Raw genomic sequence first — 20,662 nt, forward strand, 5'->3', positions numbered from 1 at the left:
TTATGCAAATGTGACAGCTTCCCTACGCTTTTCAAGAGGGCCAGTCAAATACAAGCAGGCAAGATCTGAGCAGCATGAGGGAAGAGGGCACTGCTTAGTTCTCACTGCTACCATGACAAAAAATATAATAAAATTGGACTTTGGGACCTGCACAATTTACAAACAGTCTTAGAGCTGAATAACCGTCAGTGCAAGTTTTAAGGTGGTGGTTTAACATACATTCGTTGGGTGGCTGGGCTCAAACATGCTGAGGGCTCTGGTTTTATTAGTCCAGGTTTTCAGATCTCAGGGATTTCTGCCACTGTCCATTGCAATCACAGTGTATGAAATTTTGTTTGTGGTGCTTGCAACATTGAGAAAAAATATTTGATAGCAATGTTTATCTCCAGAAAAAAATCCCCTATTACTATGAACAAATTTAAAGTTCTCACTAAGAACTGTTGCTGGTACAGTTTTAAGCTACTCCTCCTATGGACAAACTGAGAGCAGTCACTGTTTAATTTTTCATTTTTCAATCAGTCATGTTTCAATGCTGTGATCATCAGTGACAGAGTGAAATTAGATGTGTTGCATTAGTGTGGAGTCAGAAATCTCAGAAGACGACATCTCAAATCCTTGGAAAATAAAACAGAAACGTTTCATCACTAGACATAGAGAATATGTTTTATGGAATTGAGCCTTTAATGGTAATGAGATTATCTATCCTCATTGTTATTTTATAGATGTAAATGAGCCATAGAATTACAAATGTCAGTGACAATGGTCCCACACAAAAGTACATGATTATGCAGATTAAGACTAATTGCTGAGTGCGGGACCATTACGAGGGAAGCTGGCCGAGATCGTGTTTTCTGTGTGCACCAAGCGAGATGGACAGGCCCTTTTTGGAGCATCACAGTGAAGCTGAATTGAGAGAGTGAGGAGGTGTGAAGTGTGAAACTTGTCATTCCCATCTAGCTGCAATGATACAGTTTATCTTCATCACTAAAAGGCATTGGAAATAGTGCTGGATGCAGAGTATAAGAGAAACCAAGCAGCACAGCACGGGGCATGGAAAACTAGAACACAGAAGGCTTTGGCAGCAATAAACTCCTGCAGGGAATTATACTATAAAAAATACACAGGCCTACTACTGTACGCTCATTAAAATGCTCTGAGTTGGTTCTCGTAGAGTGGCTTCTCTAGCAGGCAGAAATATCTTGTAAATCAAACTTAAACCATTCACAGCTCTTGAACCATCTACTCACTATCTACACTTAATCAATCCATCATGAAATGCATGAAAAATGAAATATTCTAGTAGTGATTGCTTAGAGAAGATAGGCATGTGCAATATCATTCTACCAATTACAGAGGAGTAAAGTGCTCTCTGTAATATGCCGTGAATGCCGTGCCAGGTCCCAATTACATTTAGAAATGTGTCCCGCTTGGAGATGAGCGGTGAATAATGAAAGCAGCCTCCATTCACCCACATATCAGACTCAAGGGAAGAGTAAGGTCATTTCAAACCACAGTAATTATCAAATGTGTGGTTCATGGGCTCAGAGTCAAAATTAATACCTCTAAATATCTCTCTGTGTAAACTGTTTCTTAAACTAATAGCTGTTTCAAGCTTTTAACAAAACCAACACCGGGAACACAATATTCACAAAACATACAGCAATTTTAGCGGCCAAAATGACCGTAATAGTGAGCATGCACTACTGTATTGAGTTCATACAATAAATATAGAAAATGCAGAGTCAAAAGTCACAGACAAAAGCAGGCGACAACACAGGCAGAGCAGACCACACTGAAAGTGTAAAAACATAGGATAGTCACCAGAGATTTACTAAAAAAACATGTTCAATTTCCTGTAGGATCTCAAGCTCTCTAAAGACATTTCGGACCTCATCTCTCTCTATGCACTGCTGTTTGTTCATGTACTTCATGGCGTACATCTTCTCCGTGTCTCTCTTTTGCACAATGCATACCTGCAGCAAACAAAAACAGGATGGAGAAAAGGAGGGGGAGAAAAAGAAAGAAATAAGGGGAGACAGAGAGAAAGACATTATACATATTAGTAAAAGATAAACATACATGCATAAAGTTTGCATATGGACTTATATAAGAGCAAATAAACACATATATACTTAACGCACATCTAACTGTAGATGTGTACTGGCAGGGGAAGAGAATTAGACCCCTGTTCTTCAGCTCCACAAATTTACAACTTACAAGCAGACAGAAGACTCAATCCGCAATTTGTTTTCAAAGCACCTTCTAGCTGTTGATTAATGCGAGCGTTGTGTTGGATACCTTACCTTACCTCATAATGCACTTCCAAACAAATAACCTCATTATTTATTTATCACAAGTTTTGCGGTTTTGTCAGGAAGTGGCTGGAAAAGGTCAGGAGCAGGATGGGACTCCAGAGAGGTCAGAATCATTACAGTAACATTACCATCCAGCTGCAATCATCACAGATCGTGGATCTGCTCCATGTCCTGCTTTGCACAAAAACTGTGATTTCCGTTTTTACGGTCTATGCTCACTCATTCTGTTGTTTGTATTACCTTCAAATACTTCAGCTATTGTGATTTTAGTGTATTTATTTATATATTATCTGAATTTTATGTCTTTCTGTGTTTCATTCTTGATATTATGAAACACTCTTGACTTCTGCTTTTCATATAAAAATACAATTATTAGGCTAAAAAGTAGAGAAGGAAAAAAAATCTGAAGTAGAATACATAGGGCATGAAATTATTGTATTAAAAGAGACAGACTGCCATGCTCAACACTGTCAGTAAAACACCGAAGTGGAGAGAAAATAGGAACATACACATTTACAGTAACTTCAAATGCACAATGACTAACACTGTACAAGATTTTGTTAAGCCTTTATCATGACCTTTCCAATATCATGTAAACAAGAACCTAGGGCTCTTGAATTATATATGTTTTTATGTATCAGTATCAGTGGGGCAGAAGTGCAGCATGAAACATCATTACTAATCCTTAAAATATGCCTGCCTTGCTTTAATACCAAGGTAGGAGATTGGGGTGGAATCTGATTACAAGCCACCTGCATGTAAACCTGCTCTCTGATTTTCCTCCTTAACTAGATTTTCCTAACCCGCCTCCTTGTGTGCATGTCAACAGAGTGAAAGTGAAAAGACAGAAGACTGACATCATCACTCACTGTCAAAGTATCTAGGGAACACTCAAACAGCTGTCTTGACCCTTAAATGTGCCCAGCAAGGCTCTGAGTGATACACTTGACCACCCTATGAAGCATTAAAGGACTAAACAACCTCCTGCTATTTCTCTTATGGGCAGAAGGCCTTAGATGGACTGAACTGTCCACCAGGTCTCCTCATTATAGCTGGAGTCAGACAGATGGCTGTTTTGCACAGCGCTCTAGCCCTGATGTACTGCAAAACACCCATCTCAGCTAGTCATTTTCTCATTTGTTTGCTGTGTAAGTCTTACAAAACAACAGACACCACAGGGAAGAGACCATCTCCCTTGTTTTATTGCAAATTAGTTTTTGTGCAGATGGAAGGTTTAACATTTTTCATGAATTGTGGTAATACCCTCTTCAGTTATTACTAAATACTTTGAAATGCAATTCTGCTGTATTCAGATTACCTCTGCATTAAAAACACTATCATTGGTTATGATAAAGCTTAAGAAATCAGTGATTTTTCCATTGCAAAGAATAATCACTAAGTTAAATGACGTGCTACATGTACAATCTGTCTTCGCTGACAGGAAGACCACCATCTCTTTAATTGTAATTCTAATTTAATTGTACTCATGGTTTCTCCTCAAGCACAGAACTTAAATGAGCACCAGGTCAGTCTTAGCTGTCTCTCCATGTTCCTCCACCTGGATCTTCTCTAAGCTCAGATTTATCACTGTCACTAGTATTAGCTCATCACAGCTGAAATTCTTCACACTGGTTCCTTCTCCTTCATAAAGTATCTGATGATCCTGGCTAACAATGTATACGAGCTGCCTAAATTGACCCTTGGTTAAGCCCTGTCTCCACTTGTTTCATTTGTTATGCTGAAAAGCTTTCAGTTGTCATATGCCAAATATGCAGTCTGCAATGATCCGTCCATCCATTATCTACCACATGTTCAAGCTATCCAGGGTCACAAAGAAGCTGGAGTCAGTCCCAGCTGATGTCAGGTGAGACTCAGGGTCCACCCTGGACAGATCACCAGTCTGTCAAGGAGCTGACACCTTGAGACAGACAAAACATCACACTCAGATTCAAACTTACAGGTAATCTAGACTCACCAATTAACCTAACTCCAACCTGCATGTGTTTGGACTGTGGGAGGAAACCATATAACAGAAAACCCACACAGACACAGGGATGACAGTCCACACAGAAAAGACCCAGGTTAATCAGGATTTCTACCTAGAACCTTCTTGGCCTGAGGCAACAGTGCTACCCACTGCACCACAATGCTGACTTCTGTAATGATCAGTGGCAGATTTTACACTGCAAATTCACAGTAATTCCTATAACATTACTAGTTCTTGATTTAGTACAGAAGTAGATAAAAGTAGCAGATATGTTGACCCTTCAATTTGGCGGCAGTCACCAACAGAGTATATCGGCCATAGCTAAATAATTACATTAGCTCCATAGCATCGCATTGGGTGTTAAGAAGGAAGGCTAACTGATGTGTTTGGCAAATGTAAAAATATCCTGCTTGACACTACCTGGGATAGCTGGTGTCGCCAAATCCAGCAAGAGCAGCCCAGAGTGGCCAACATTACCTTTAACCCCATCTGTAAACTCAGCACACCTTCTGTGTGCACTTAGTGAGTCTCTTTAGCAACAAATGTGGTGATCACAATTGAGGTTAATGTTACCCTGAAGCCTATTTTAGGATAGTATTTAGTCAGTACTATACAATGAGTCGATTTCTGTGTAACAGTTTTAGAGTCAATAATAAGACTTTGGCATTTTCAGTACAAACATTAGGTATCTGTTTAGGTACTAACACAGATGACAGCTCTTATGCCTGTAAATAAAATGCATGATTCTGAGGGAACAGCCAAACATATTTTATTTCCAACTGTATATTCAACATGTTTTCAATTTTTTAAAAAGTGCAGAAAATAGTTATTTTGCCAATGTAAATTGAAAAATCCCGCTATTGGATTTCAACCTCCCGTATCAGTTCAACCATACCCTATACCTCTTTGTTAGAGTTTTTACAGCCTTCAGCATGATAGCACATATAGCTCCAGGCCCTCCCTTTTTCCATCTCGCCCATCGACCTCAACACAGACCCAGTTTCTCTTTACTATCAGCCAGGCCAGCCTGTACCATCTGCACTGTGCTAGAAGGTAGACTAAGCACACTGATTTAAGACTCGCAAACAAAACCCCAAAATGTCTTCTACACCTTTTCATTTGTCATCTGCTGCTTCTGTAGCAATTTTCCATGTCAGCATCACATGGGCAAAAGATTTGCTCTGGGTTTTGGAGATTTTTACGGTGATATTGTGTGGGAAATAAGCAGAGACAGAGGACTCAATATGAGAATATGAAAAAAACAGATCTCTGGACAACTAGAGATTATGTCTGCACATATAGTACAGCACTCAGTGGACATTTATTTTCTATTACTGGTGCAAACCCCTGTTAACTCAGAAGCAGAGTGTTAACAAATCACTACTCCATTACTAATGCAACTTAAAAACATTATTTTAATCTTCAAATTAAAGCACACTGAAATTAATTTTCAGAAAATAAATATATGCAAAAAATCCAAGATCCAAATTGTATAATTTAGAAAAGTTAACATGCAATGTTCAGTACATGTAAGGTGTTAGACTTTCAATAGGTACCGACCTTCATCTTCCCTTTCTTTATAATCTTTTGAAATTTTACTGTGGTTGCATTAAAATATGTTTTCAGTAATTAGCTTTTTTATCTTGAGGTATTTCTGCCCATGCTCAGAGCTGTATATTTCTGATTTCATCACATAGCATTAACAGTGTCTTTGAGCTCAAGGCTTAGTGTTTAGCAGAGTAAAACTGATGATTGTGGCTCCCCAAAATGAATATACATGAACCACTGTTGGCATTTCAATGGCTGTAAGTCTAAAAAGAGCTGATAAAGGCACACAGAGAAAGAGTTGAGGAAAGCAGCTAAAAGCATTTACCAAGCACATTAACCAGCCACCTGGAGAATCTTCATAAGTAACTCGCTGCTCTGCTTTCAATTAATGTCACAGTCCCTCAAGTCATCTGTGCATGGTCCCTTAGTTCACTGTATACTGCCAGACCGCATACATGTTTTTCTGTTGACCATATTCTTTGTATCCACAGAATGTTTATTGTTAGAGACTAATGGTTGTGGCAGCTGTGTAGAACGTGAATCGCCAAATTCCCTCAGCCAATCAGATACACTGTCTGTCATCTCGGTCTTACCTGAAATCCTCAGGAGACGGTCAGCAGAGTGACTTTTAAGAGGGATTTACTCATATATTCACAGAGCATATTAGCACTTCAGTGCATTAGACCAGTTTCATATGGAGCAGAAAAAAGTTTTTTGAGACGAGAGGTGTGAGGCATAATGTTTTGCAATCTATTTCCATATGAATAGAGGCATTTTCCCCCAGACTGAAGTCAGCTGAGACGGAAGATTCCTGTTATTGCTGTGATGTACCGGCTCAGGACTGAAGCATCGACAGAGTGATGGCTTCTGAGACCAGTTCTCCCTGAGCACTAATGGACACTGAAGTCCTCATAATGAAGCATGAGCCAACCTGGTATTACAAAGCTGTTGAGGTTTTTATTGTTAAATTCTAATTTAGGAAGGCCCTCTAATATTTGTCAGAGATAAAGGTCATTTTGATTTTGAACAGGTAGGATGAAAGCTTGAGGTCCAAGGATGGTGCATCTGGGGAAAGAACTGGGTAATAAAGAGGCACAGTCACCAGACCAGACTGGTTTTTCTAGCCTAAAGCCAGCATGAGTCATCCAAGAAAAGGAGCTCAGGCTCAGGCCACTGGACTTGGTTAGATATCAGCATTGGCTCCCGATTCAACTCTTGATGACACATTACGCTGCATAAAGCATGTCTCACAATTTATCCTGCATTTAAATATAGACAAACACTGTTGTTTATGTTAACTTCTTCATAGAAATATCATGATTCATTTACTTATTTCCATTTCACTCTGCCACATTTTGCTTCATAGTTCTTGTATTTTAGGATTTTGTTGGCAATTCCACTTGGGTTTTCTTTATGTGCAAACTGAAAATTTACATAAAAAGAGGTGGGTCAAAACACACGCTGTCCATGGGTCTCAGCCCCGACCTCATTGGTTCAAATACCTGAGATAAATTCCTGAAGCAGGTGAGTAATGTAGTTTTTTTTTAAAGGCAAACGTTCATTGAACAGGAGTGATCAGTGCATTTGTTGGAGACTATCTTTGGTTCAGTAGTGCGTATCAATGACAGCAGGACCGTGTATGTGGGATCAACTCAAAAACGGTGAAGCTCACTCATGCTTTTTAATAGCGTTCAAACAACAGTGGTACAGCAGAATAAGATATCAGACTTTGGGATTTGTTGACAATACACACAAACATAAAAAACAAAGGATGTCAGCAGCTGTATTTACTTATTGAATACACCCATCTGAATTCAAATGGGGCCTTGTTTGAGGAGAAACACTGAGAGCACACGAGCTTTACACCAGCTGTATTTACATACAGCTTGTGAGTAAAACTCACTGTTACTGCCCAGGTGACAATGACTTCAGCACTGCAGCTGTCTGCTGCTCCAGTCCCAGGCAACAAGAACCTGAATGGCGTTTCAGTTAATGAGCAAATATAATTGAAGCAAAAAGGCCATTCATAGACTTGGCTCTAGACTCCATGCGTCCAAGCAGCCGACAGGACGACAGCAGTGGCTTCGGGTGAGGACCCTGTCACAACATTGGCTGAAATCTCTAACCACCAGCTGCACATAGCACCTGTTTATCTTCCTTACAGAAAGCTTTTTAGAGGTTGTCAGACAGAGGTACACACGCAGAACAAACATAAAGGGTGGACCTAAACTACAGATTTCTCTGTGGACATTTTAGAGGTCCAGAGTCATAGGATGTGGAGGAATTTAAAGGCAGCAACAATGCAGATGAAGGAATGATACAGATGAGTGCACCTGCTTTTCTCATTCTCAAAGACAGGAACCTAAAGAAACCCTGCTTTGCATCACAGCAGCTCTGATGCCCACATTTAATAGGTTTGAGCTCTGAAGCATGAAAGTAACTTTGTTTTTCGGCAGCACAATCATTATTTAATCAGGGCTAAGAAACGAGAATGGCACTGATAATGAGGAGCTCAGCAACTGTTTCTTGCAGTTAATCTCCATGGGGTCATTTAGGGGCACATGGCAGGCAGGAAGACATATTCCTGCGACTGAACAACACATTAAAACATCTACCGTTCTAAATAAAGCCACCACAGTTACTCGCCCCTATGTCCTAAAAACTTTTGAGGATCCCTAATGAGGCAATGCAAGATGCAATTACAGAATAACAATGCATTTGTATGTGATGGGAACAGCTACGTGTAAACTCTGATTTTAAAGCAGCAACAATCCTTTAAAAAGGCAACAGTAATTCATTAATAATTCTGGATTTCATATGCAACAGACCATCGGACACTGCAAAGTAAATTAAGCAGATCGCATACAGCCTAGTGAAACGGTAAAGGTGATGTGATTGATGTTGATATTGGAAGCTGCCGACCTTTTGTGGACTGTCAGTTTTTTGTTTCCATTTTTTTCATTCCAGCTGCTATTAGTGGCTAAAGTACACTCAGGTCCTAATCTGTTCACACAGTTTATCATACTGTTTCAAAACCAGGAGCACACATCCACATTTAACTAATATGACCTGACGTCACCACAGCCATGCAAAAGTTCAAAAAGCCCATTTTCGGTGTAAAGGTATGCATGGCATTAACTTACGACGGGCTCAGAGCAGAACATACTGCGCATTAGTGTAACCAAGTAAATCAGTGTCTACTGTGAAGCTGTCTATCTCAAGAAATATCACATTAACATCCTTTGAATGATCACACTGAGAGGGGAAGTGTTCAACAGTAATTATAAGTATACAAAAACTATAATACATTACATCTCTAACTATAACCATTTCAAAATTCCTCCTCAATTTACTGAAAATATTCCACTCAGACTCAGTTTGACCTATCTGCTACTATGACCTATCTACTGCAGATCATGAGACTAATTACACAGTCCACTGAGATACACTGTCCAGCTCTTCAGCCTTTTTTACTTGGTCGTTGAATGGGTGGATGATGTTCATTTGAGAGGTCACTGGATAATGATTCCACAGGGCAATCCTATTTTGGTGGAATAGGAGAAATTGTTTTTGAAAGTACCAGCACATCAGCATACCAATTATTAGGTCATACAGGTAATTCCTCTGCTTAGCTTAATTAAACCAAACCAAAGTGCTTTCTCTTTCAGTTCCATTAAAATTTTCAGTGGACTGGAGGCATCAATAGTCCTAATACAGACTTTTTCAATAACTGAGGGATACATAACAATTGAGTTTACTGCTGCCAGATTTATGAGGCGTGGGTAATGCTGGAGCAGTGACAGGCCTATGGGCATGAGCATTAAAGTATACTAAAATAGGAAACTAGAAAGTTCATTATCATCCTTTAATGATGTGTGTCATCTATCAGAGAGGAGATAATATATTCTATGTACTGCTAGACTCCCACACATGGATTTTTAGAATATATATATCTTAAAGAAGTATCTCACAGTTAAGCAGAATATCAGCTAACAGGTTTGAGTGTTATTGTTATTGGATGCTGACATGACACAGAGAAGCAGTTGAACCTAAAGTAAAGGCAGTAGTTGTAAACCTTGGCACCAGCACCACTAGAGGCTCATGATGATTTTAGAGGTACTACAAGATGATGTATGGTATCTAATAAGAGGTGGGTGATGTGCTAATACATAGCTGTCATAAGAGCCTGTCTTATGGATTTTTGGTTGTCATGTTTTTGGAGTCTTAAAAAGCATTAAAAATAAGTCAACACATTTTGAGTTTTGACTCTCAGACGCTCAGTTATAATATTGCCTGATTTTAACAACAGTCATAATAACAGTCATAGCTGTCATTGTATCAGTGCATGGCTTTAAACAGTATTGGGTGCACACTTAAATGTGCTCACACACTGAAAACAAAATGTAGATCCCTTTGTTACCCTGACTAAGGCAGAAATGTGTGTATGTGTTGTTTAAATTTCATCCTTTGTTGCAGATGATAGTGCAAAATGCAATCTTTAAATAAATAAACTAAATCTGCCTAAAACTCAATCAAGTGTATGATGACTTCTTACCAAAAAAAAAAACAAATATTTGAAGATCACATAGGCCTTTTTTTCCCCACAGAAGCCACGTTGACATGTCAGAGCAGGAAAACTACAGCTGAAGTCCATAGATTAGCCAGTTACATGTACCACAACATCATTCGTCACAATCAGACAGGGATTCTGAGATCTCAAGGCTGACACAAGGTACTGGGACAGCCACCTTCATGAAGTATCAGGCAGTATGCTGATATCCTAAGGTTCTGTCCTTGTGTGCCTGGCCTCTAGGCTGGGGAGCCTCAACAAATAAAAACTAAAAGCTCAATTCACTTTCTGCTGCTCTAAATCTTTCATGTGTTAAAAATACACTGATCTAGTTCTGCAGCCCAAAATTTTGCCTCAGCCTCCAGCTCTTCTATGTCTACACAGACCTACCTCTGGTTAATCTCAATGTCACCATGCTCCTTGAACACATGCAATAATTAAATGCTTATTATCTAATATATCACTCGGTCACAGGAAAAAAAGGTTCTTTCATGTTGTGCTTCAAAGCAGATTGTCATTGTTCAATCACAGAAATGGCCCTATGTTGTTCACCTTTACAATCTGCCTTCTTCCTCCTCCTCATCCACCAACTATAGTTAGCAGTCCTATCAATTGTTGTCAGAGGGTCTTAAGCCCTTGGGATAGCAAGGATTGCAGAGAGGAGAAAAAGGTTGGGTGTTAAATTTAGTGGGCTCAGTCAGGAAGCTGCAGATTTTCTGTTTTCTAGGTCAGGTAAGTGCCAAGTCGGCCAGAAGCCTCTGATTGAGACACATGGGGAAACACGAACAGATAGAAGACCACTGCCTAAGGGGAAGAAGAAGGAGTGAGAGAGAGAGAGAGAGATGCTTGCATCTCTGCTCTTAAGATAAGAGGAAATATACTGTACATTAAGAGCTGACACCCATTATTCCTTCCAATTAAGTTACTGCATGTGTTTGCTGTCAGTATACAATGGTTTTAAGCTCACCATCACCGACCAGTGACTGAAAAGAGTTATGTAAGTACAGCACAACTTAAAAGCATGCAAACACATATGTATGCTCACTCACACACATTCAAACACACACACACACACACACACACACACACTCAATGCCAATGCTGCATTTAGGAAAGAGCGCTGTGAGAGAGGCAAGCGAGGCAAACGCACTTTCAGGGTCTGATGAACATGTCATCCAGGGAGAAGAGGGAATAATTTGCTCTTTCATTTAGTTCATTCCACTGGATGTCTTCTGCTCCACGGCGACTGCTGTCAGCCTGCAGAAAATGAAAGTGTTTATGGAGTTTGGCCGTATATTTGCACAGCTCCAGGATGCACTATCACAGCAGACATAAGCAGACTTCAGAGAGTCTAAGCTGGGCAAAATGAGGATTTATATTACAAAAAAGGGCAGGTGTTTCCTGCACAAAAGAATCATCCTCAGCACAGATAAATGCAAACAACTTTACAGTATATGTTGACCCAGTGCAAGAACATCAGAACTTCAAACACACATAAAAACACATTCCTCTAATAGCCTGAGTTATTTCATCCCTAAAGCCCTGAAGTCTCTTCTGACAATCAGTGAAAACGATACAGGGATTTGGTATCACTAAGGGAAAGGAAAAGCCAAAACAGTCCAAGGGATTGCTCCATGTTTAAACCAAATGACTAATAACAGAGATGCACCAGAATTCTTTCTCTCTTGATTCTCATTTAGTACCTATCGGATACCAGTGCTGAACACTGTATAACAGTTACAGTCAGTGGACTGGATGTACTAATAAAACACTAACATTTAGTGTGTATTGGTCTCATCATAACCAGTCATTTTAGATTTAGATATAAGATGCCCAGTCATTTTAATATAGTCAGTATCAGGTCTGACTATATATACAGTGTATATATATATATATATATAATATATATATATATATATATACACACACACACACACATGAGTGGGAAAACGTAAGGGTGCAACATGCATCACCGAATGTAAAGGAGAGTAAAGATGAACAAAAATTGCCTGAAGGCTCTTCAGGTTTACTGAATGTGTTAGATGTGTAAGTGCATGTTTCATTAAAGGTGAAATGTCTCATACATATTCATCAGCATAATATAATGTGGAGGCTGTCTCTGATATTTTCTTCTATATCAAGATGATGGAAATAAATGTTGTTACATGACTCAAGGTTTTATACAGACACCATATAATACACCATGTCTTCTGCAAAAATTATGGCCTAAAAATATTAGTAGGGGTTAAAACTAATCATTATAATGATTGACACATTGATACCTGTCTTGTTAACGATAGGGATTTGGTATGGTATTTTTATGTAACTTGCAGCTGTGACCTTGGTCTGTTTGGAGGTTTCAATCCCTGAATCTCCAATAAAGGAAACATCATTCATTCCTCTTTTCATATCCCTTTGGGACCAACTACAATGTGGACATACATATATTTGCTCTCTCAAATATATGAGCACTTAGCTTTCACAGTTAGTGGATTGATTCTAAGACCCCAGCTAAGCTAAGCCCTGACTCCTTACTGTCAAGCTTTCTGCTATCACATGGCACATACTGTATGTAGCGTACAGTAATAATGGTCTTCTAAAAGCCAGACTCAGCACTACCATTTGAAATATGAAGAATTTAGTGAAACGTTCCTTGATTTTAAACTATTTAAACATTTCTAGTTGACCTTCATCATGTTTAAAACAATAAACAGATCTTAACAGATTTTATCACTTGTATCAACATAAAATAAAACTGAAGCTTCATGCCGAAGGCAAGACATTAGCACCCTCACCAGTCAATGACCTGTCCAGGGTGTAGCCCTGCCTTTCACCTGAAGAACACAGCATTGTCTTTATTGTCTTTTAACATGATGAACTGGGATGTTTTGTATACGTAACCATATCTCATGTAAAGTTAGTTGGGGTAAGTTAGTAAAAGTCCTCAAATCCAACAAAGACCAGGTGAGAGCTTCTAACGTTAGCCCTGCTAACAGTGGATATGCTAGACTCCAGAGACTGATGTAGTTAGTTGATATGAAAAGGCCTAGGACAATTCCTTACCATTTTACTCTTGTTAGTTTGGCTTTGGAAAAGCTAAAAGAAAGTGCTCCACCTCCTAAACATTTCAGATGTAGAGCTCCATGTATACAATAATCCACACAGCTTCAGGTCAATCACTTTTAGGCAAGGTTGCTAACAGACAACTGAAATCCTTTCTACATAGCAGTTGTTAATACTGGCCAAATGAAGTTGTGTTAAAGCATCTTCAAAGGCTGCAAATCAAATATTTTATCTTGTCTCTGATGTCCAGCCCAAGGCAACTACACTGATGATGAAAAGGCACAGAGTTTATGAATTGATGAAATTCTCATCTGAACTTTTAAGGCCAATTAAGAGTCATTTTATCTTATTTCTCAATCAGAATTAAATCAGACCCATCTTTAGAAAAATGCTGGATACTGTCACAGTTTTGCAATTCATTCTCCACGGAGCTGCACAGATATTAAAAATGTGGAGGTGGAGCAAAACTCTTCTGTTTCTGGCTAACACAGGCAGTGAAGTTAAATAATGACACAGTATATGTGAATACTGGAATTAATGGTATTCTCTGGGGAAGAGTGGTTGGAATGATAATGAATACAAGCAAGAACTTAACCCCTTTATTAGTGGAAATGCTGCAATACTCGTGCTACATAGCTCATCATTAATGTGTGCATTTATATCTGTGTACAAAAACAGGTTTGGTACACTCGGACATGGATGAAATAAGCTGCACTGCACATTTTTAGAGATCATGATAGCTTTCTGGCTCACATGGCATTGGTGCCATTCTCATTATCTAGCATGTATATTGTATTTTGTTGGCAGCAATGGTAATATTACCGCCTCCAAATGGCCTATTTTTCCTGGATTCTAAATCTGTCCATCCAATAAAAGTATGAGCAAAATTATTCTGTATCATGCAAGCTACAGAGGTGTAGAATGATACACTCCTGCAGGTGTAGACCATGCACTTCTTGGTGTCACAGCCTGTTCCTTTTCCCCTCATCGCCTTCTTTATTCCACTCTAAGTTAAGTTCAGCTCCTCTGTTTTTCTATCTGTCTACTTACATCACACTCATCCCAAATGAGGGTTTTAGTCCCACTCAAGTCTCCGTATGGGGCAGAGCATGAAGATGTAGAAATCAGAAGCCGAGCTCTCATGCTGTTTCTCTCCATTCCCGTCCCTTCTCAATCTCCTCTCTCTATTTAGATGTTTATCTGTCTATCTGACTGTTGGCATTAAAGAGCTGTCACTAAACCACAGTCAGTGCAAATGACGCCCCCCTTGAGAATAACCCCCGACCCCCTCTTCAAGCCTTAATGAGCCCTGCGGCGGAAACGGCGGTCTTCTGTACAGCTTGGGCTGATGGGATGGAGTGACAGGAACTCAAAGTGTGATGCTCATAGTGGAAAGGCAAGGCAACAGAGAGAGCAACAGGGGATTAGGCAATTATCTTTACTCAGGTGCTGTATGTGGCCATCCAGCTCTCTAACCGGCCTGTTACAAATGAGCTTCATCCTCCACTGCTGTGGAAATAATCACATACCGACCATCATGCTCCCGCCCCAACTAGTAGAGAACAGATGCAGCAACACACCAGAGAACACATTTAAACAATAATTATGCCATATTTTATCAGTAATAATATTATAGTTCTTTGCCAGCACATGATTTCTTTATTGTCGTGCCCTTAAATCATTTAATTGAGGAAAAGAGGCCTGATGTATCCAAAGGAGAGGATAGGGAGGGACAGGGAGACTTGATTTGCCCCAAGACAAGGGGGAAAAAAGTGAGAGTGACAGATTCTGGGTAACATGGAGTGAGATATGAATAAACCCTAGTGCTACAAAACTTTCATCGCGAGGATGAGCAATATACAGTTAGAGCTGAAACAGCTCTCAAATGAAAGTGTTGCTGTCAGTAAAGCTTGCCTGTAGACAGAGTATACATATATGTAAATTTAATGTACAGTTAAGTCACAATGTGTAAGCTGAGTCTAATAAAGTCTTGAGTGCAATCAGACTGTCTGATGTCAGTTTCAAAGCATGTCAAATAACGAATCGTACTGCTACAAGCAAGAAAAGACAAGAAATCAACTCACATCATCATCTATGTTGGCCTCATGCTTTCAAATTTCATCCATGGCACTAGCACATATTTGCAGTGTATATCAGTGGAGAAAACACAGTTAACCAAAAATGATATTCGACTAAGATAAAAAGTTAAGAGAACAGGTAATTTCATGAGTTACCATTCTTTCATTTTCTTATTTTATGTTGCCTGGATAATACCAGTCTGCACACGCAGATGATTCTTTCAGATGGTCTTTCTTGTAGATGTTTTGTTCCTCTACATCAGTGGTCTTCAACCCTGGTCCTTGAGAGCTACTATCCTGCAGTTTTTCCAACTATCCCTGCCCTTCCAGTTTCTGATTAGCTGAACACACCTGATCTAGGTAATCAGCAGAGGGTAGAACAGGGATATCTGGAAAACAAGCAGGAGAGTAGCTCTTGAGGACCAGGGTTGGAGACCACTGCTCTACATTGTGCTTCAAAGGTTTCATTAGATCATTAGTCAGGCTGCATACACGGCCAGGTCATAGTTTTTACTTTAAGAATTCCAGTAATTTTAATTATTAACCTGTTGGAAACTTCTTTTTCTGCAAAGTTTTTTGAGATTGTGATTCCTCCCTCTAGTATTTTAGTACACAAACATTCATTTGTAGTGCTGTCAGCTGCTCTACACCTTATTCATTCTGCACCATAACAGTACATTCCCACCTTAGCCCTGTGATAGACTGGAGATCTGTCCAGGGTGTACCCCGCCTATCACCCAATGTCAGCTGGGATTGGTTCCAGTCCGCTACGACCCAGGATGTTCCAGGATAAGTGTTATAGGCAGACAGATCAGATCAGATCTATAGATAGATGGACTTATTTCACCTGTGTGGGGTTAGTTATTCATAAGATCAATTCGCCTACATTTTAACTTAAAAATGATACAATTAACTGTCAGATGGTAGTTTTATAGCAGTTAATGGTTCATTTTAGACTAATATAATTCATTATAATCATATTGCATGAAATTATTGTTAGCTTTGTTTTGTAATACATGCCAACCAGAGGTCAAGGTTAAAACCCATACATCTCCACTAATTCACACACCAACAGGCTTTGACGTGTTCTGTGGGAAGCTAAGACTCATGCTGTTAAGTATTCAGAAACAGCAGGAAAACAGAGCAAGGCTGCAATGGGCCCAAAACCTCAGACAAGATGACATACCACAAGGACAAACTTTATCTGGACACTGGAGCATCTGTCTGACTGTGTGAATGTGGTTAGTCTGTGTGTGTATGACACTTCCATAGAAGCATGTGTGGAAGTGACCGTGCTACAGATATTTCAACTAAAAGCAGGCAAGGAGGGTGTCTGTTTCCCCACCCCTTGTATGAAGAAGTTGACTTGTCTTGTCTAAAGCAGAAAGGAGACCCTGCCACTGAAACTTCATTGTATTTTTTATGTTTAGCAAGGACAGCAGAGTGCATTTCAAGTTCTTTTGTGAATTTCGGTTATCCTGCTTCAGTCACTGAAGCTAGGCCTGCGTGCAGTGTATTTCCTCCTGCAGATTCCCTTCAGTATCATAAGGGGAGTGACAGCAGCTTGAAGGAACAAAGCAATAAGTAAGGAATTTACATATATTCACATGCTAATGTATTCAGCATTGGGCAATGACTTTCCATGTAACAGAGGGACATGTTTTTGAAAAAAAAAAATGTTTTTAGATGAGAAAAGCTGAGAAAATTTGCAAAGGCATGCACAGACACAAGTATAATGAACAAATATTAGCTGTGATATTTGGGATTTAAAATGAAGATAAACTATTCCAATCTCTGGAGCCCAATTGTGTGTCAGCACATGCACACACACACACAAACGCACACAAACGCACACACTATGCCCTGAATTTGTTACTGAAGATTCATAGAAGCATTCAATACAAACACAAAGGAAATTTTCAACTAACAAATGGCCCACAAGTTAATCCAAAATGTCTATTTTATCAACAATGGCCACCAGTGACGATATTGGCACCTGACACAAGGCTTAAAAAACTGCAGTCATTTGGTTTCACAATATGCAGCACACACACAGAGACATGCCAAGTAGTTCTCCCTGTTGTATTCAGCCCAACCATTGAGCACGATGACAAATGCAGCCACAGTATTATGCCGCTCTGTAATTAAATGGAGGCATGGGGTCAAAACTCCCAACAGGTTCACAGGCATGTGAAGAAAAGTAAATTGGCTCTCCTCTACGTGACTGTACAGAAAGAATTATATAATCTGTATTCATTATTATTATTAAAATATAAAAATTATTTATCCTTTAAGCACCATAACATGAGGAGAAAGAGTGTAATCTCTCACTGTCTGTTGTGCCTGGCCTACTCTTTCAAGGAGATAATGACTATGGTGGTATAATTGAAGGTACACACAGATATTGCATGGAAAATGGAGGTTATGTTACCTTTCCAAAGCTCCCCTTCCCGATGGCCCGCAGTATTTGGAAATGGTCAAAGTTCACTGTGAAGAAAAAGAGAGGCAGAGAGAAAGAAAGAGTCCATCAGCATGAAGTTTCCTGACAGCGAACATGACATGCAGTGTATTAACACAGCGACACATTCGTTTGTTTCAGCACATTTGATCTAAATTGAAACAATGACTGACAGGTTCCACTGTTCATCTGATGTAGATGAAGGCACTACAGGCCTTTGTTTGTTTTTTGACTTGACCTTGCAACACTGTGTTTGGTGTTAGGTTTTATTGTCTGTAGGTCTGTCTTTCTGCATACTGTTAAACAGCTAGACTGACAGTGTTCATGTTATGATGTGGTGGTGATGGTGAAGGAGAAGAGGTGCAAAATACCTAACCATAACAGCTCAGTCTTATGGAAAATAACTAAAACCAGCTCAAAAAGTCCCTGGATGAAGACACAAGCTCATTTGCATATTTGCAATGCAGCTACTGTATATACATACTGAGACATACATTAACTGAGATTTTAAGAGATTGCTATACTGTCAACCTCATCACTTGACACTGTGCCTGCTTTTCATACACTTTGTTGCAGCCAGGCATCTGTAGTTCATGCTGTACCTTCAGGAAACAGGAAGAGATTTGTTGAAGTAGAAGTGGTCGATTGTTAATGGTGTCAGTATGTTTTGACTCTCAATAAACCCTTTTTGTTCTGGTAACAACAAATTAAGCCAAATTCATTAGGTGCCTCTTTATCAAAAGGTACAGAGCAAATAACATGTTGCTGTCCAAATACTTTCTGACTGTACTGTACATTAGATCATTACTGTTGACCCAGAGCTTTCACAAGCCATAGAACAAAGACATTATTTTCCATTAGGCAGAAATCCAAAACTGGATATGGAAAACATGTGTGATCTTGCAAAACTGCAATGATTAAAAATAAAAAAAATTTGTAATTGTTGCATGCCTATTGTATGGTTCTGTCTCATAACTTTGTTTAGTGTTGTTGAACTAATGACATTCAGTGCATGGAAAACATGTTCGACCTGTCACAACTGACAAGACACTGAAATAAGATCCAACACAGCACTAGTACTTACATTTGTGAAAACAAATGAGAAGAAATTTAAAAAGACCAAAATCACTAAATGAAAATGCTTAATTTGTAATTCCAGCTTATCTGGTACAAAGATCAGAGAAAAGACAAAGGCAGAGGAGTCTGATTTCACAAAAACACCCATCTCTCAGCACTGCAGTGATTTGTCTTATTTTGTTATAGCAATATGTGCAATAGCACCATTAGATGTCTTGGCTCACTGCCTTCTTCAGTGGATGTGCGTTCTGCTGATTGATAGAGCTGTCCTCTGTGTGGTAGAGAAAGTAAAATCTAAGAGCAGGAGGGTGGCTGGATGGGAGGGGTAAGGAACAGCTTGAAGCATGGTACAGAGGAATTACTCACAGAGAGCAAAAGAAGAAACCCCTGTATAAGATAATATTCGACTTTTGTTGAAACATTGTCAGAAGGGCTTTGATTGAACTCTACAGTAGGGCGATGTGAGAAATATATCAAATTGTAATTTTTCAAACTAACAGGGCAATCGTACTTTACATTCATAAAGCCATAACTGCACCTTTCATTATCACATTATTAGTGCATTAGTAATGATTTAAACCACAGATCAGTCATGCTGCTACTATCTGTGTGTGTGTGTGTGTGTGTGTGTAGCTTTGCTTCAGGCTCTTGGGAGCACAGCAGGCATGATGCTAACTCATGTAGCTTCTCCTTAAAAGTCAGTCAGCTTCTGAATCCTGATCTGCTCAGCCCCATGTCCGTGTAGACAAAGCGTCATCATGAGAGAAGAAAGCCCATGCTGGGCTCCTTCACACAGACCCACTGCCAGCTGACCTGTGCACCCCATTGCTGAATCAGAAGGCAAACCTTGCAATGTTCACAGCTTCCACACAAAAAAGACACAAGGTGTGGTTTGCATGTTTTGTCTGGAAGACTAATCCAGTGTGGATTCTGCCTGATCAGTCCCATGTACATGGCTAATCCTCTCATATGGCACGGCTCAGACTGCACCCTGGTGCACACAGAGACACTGTACCATGAACATAGCTCTTCACGTAGCATTAACGGGATAAAGGGAAATGTAGTAAATATAGATATACAGCCCAGTGTACAGTGGTGGAAGGTAACTAAATACATTTACTCAAGTACTATACTAAAATACAGTTTGAGCTATGTGTATTTTGAGTTTTTCCATTTTCTGCTACTTAACATTTTGATTTCCCTACATTTCTATAAAAAATATCAGATTTGCACTCCACTACATTTCTTTTATAACGTTAGTTATGTTTTGGAATCAGATATATAATACAAAACACAATATTAGTGTAATATAGGGTAAAATGGAGGCAGATGATTCGCTGTGGCGACCCCTGAAGGGAGCAGCCGAAAGGAGAAGAAGAATATTACTGTAATAAAGCTTTATTGGTCTTGGGTAGGAAACTCACCAGCCACCCAGCAGTATGGAAAGTAACTCAAATTATACAGTAAGAATATATATTAGTTACTGGTGTAAGATTATAATTATTATTACACTGTGGTATTTTTACTTCTACTTAACTAAAGTATCTCAGTACATCTTCCTCACCA

General features: G+C 39.4%; 1 protein-coding gene across 5 annotated transcripts in view; it reads right to left on the reverse strand.

The window, feature by feature from the left end:
- The window catches only part of stk32c (serine/threonine kinase 32C), a 60,367-nt gene that overhangs the window by 20,753 nt on the left and 18,952 nt on the right, over positions 1-20,662 (reverse strand). For all 5 annotated transcript variants that reach the window (XM_026309140.1, XM_026309138.1, XM_026309142.1 and 2 more), the window contains 2 exons: positions 17,993-18,048; positions 1,822-1,973 (listed from right to left, as the gene is read on the reverse strand). In XM_026309140.1, the coding sequence (XP_026164925.1) occupies positions 1,822-1,973; positions 17,993-18,048 (208 nt within the window). The remainder of the gene's footprint in view (positions 1-1,821; positions 1,974-17,992; positions 18,049-20,662) is intronic.

This window comes from Mastacembelus armatus, chromosome 15, assembly GCF_900324485.2.
Source record: "Mastacembelus armatus chromosome 15, fMasArm1.2, whole genome shotgun sequence".
In the NCBI taxonomy this organism is placed as follows: domain Eukaryota; kingdom Metazoa; phylum Chordata; class Actinopteri; order Synbranchiformes; family Mastacembelidae; genus Mastacembelus; species Mastacembelus armatus.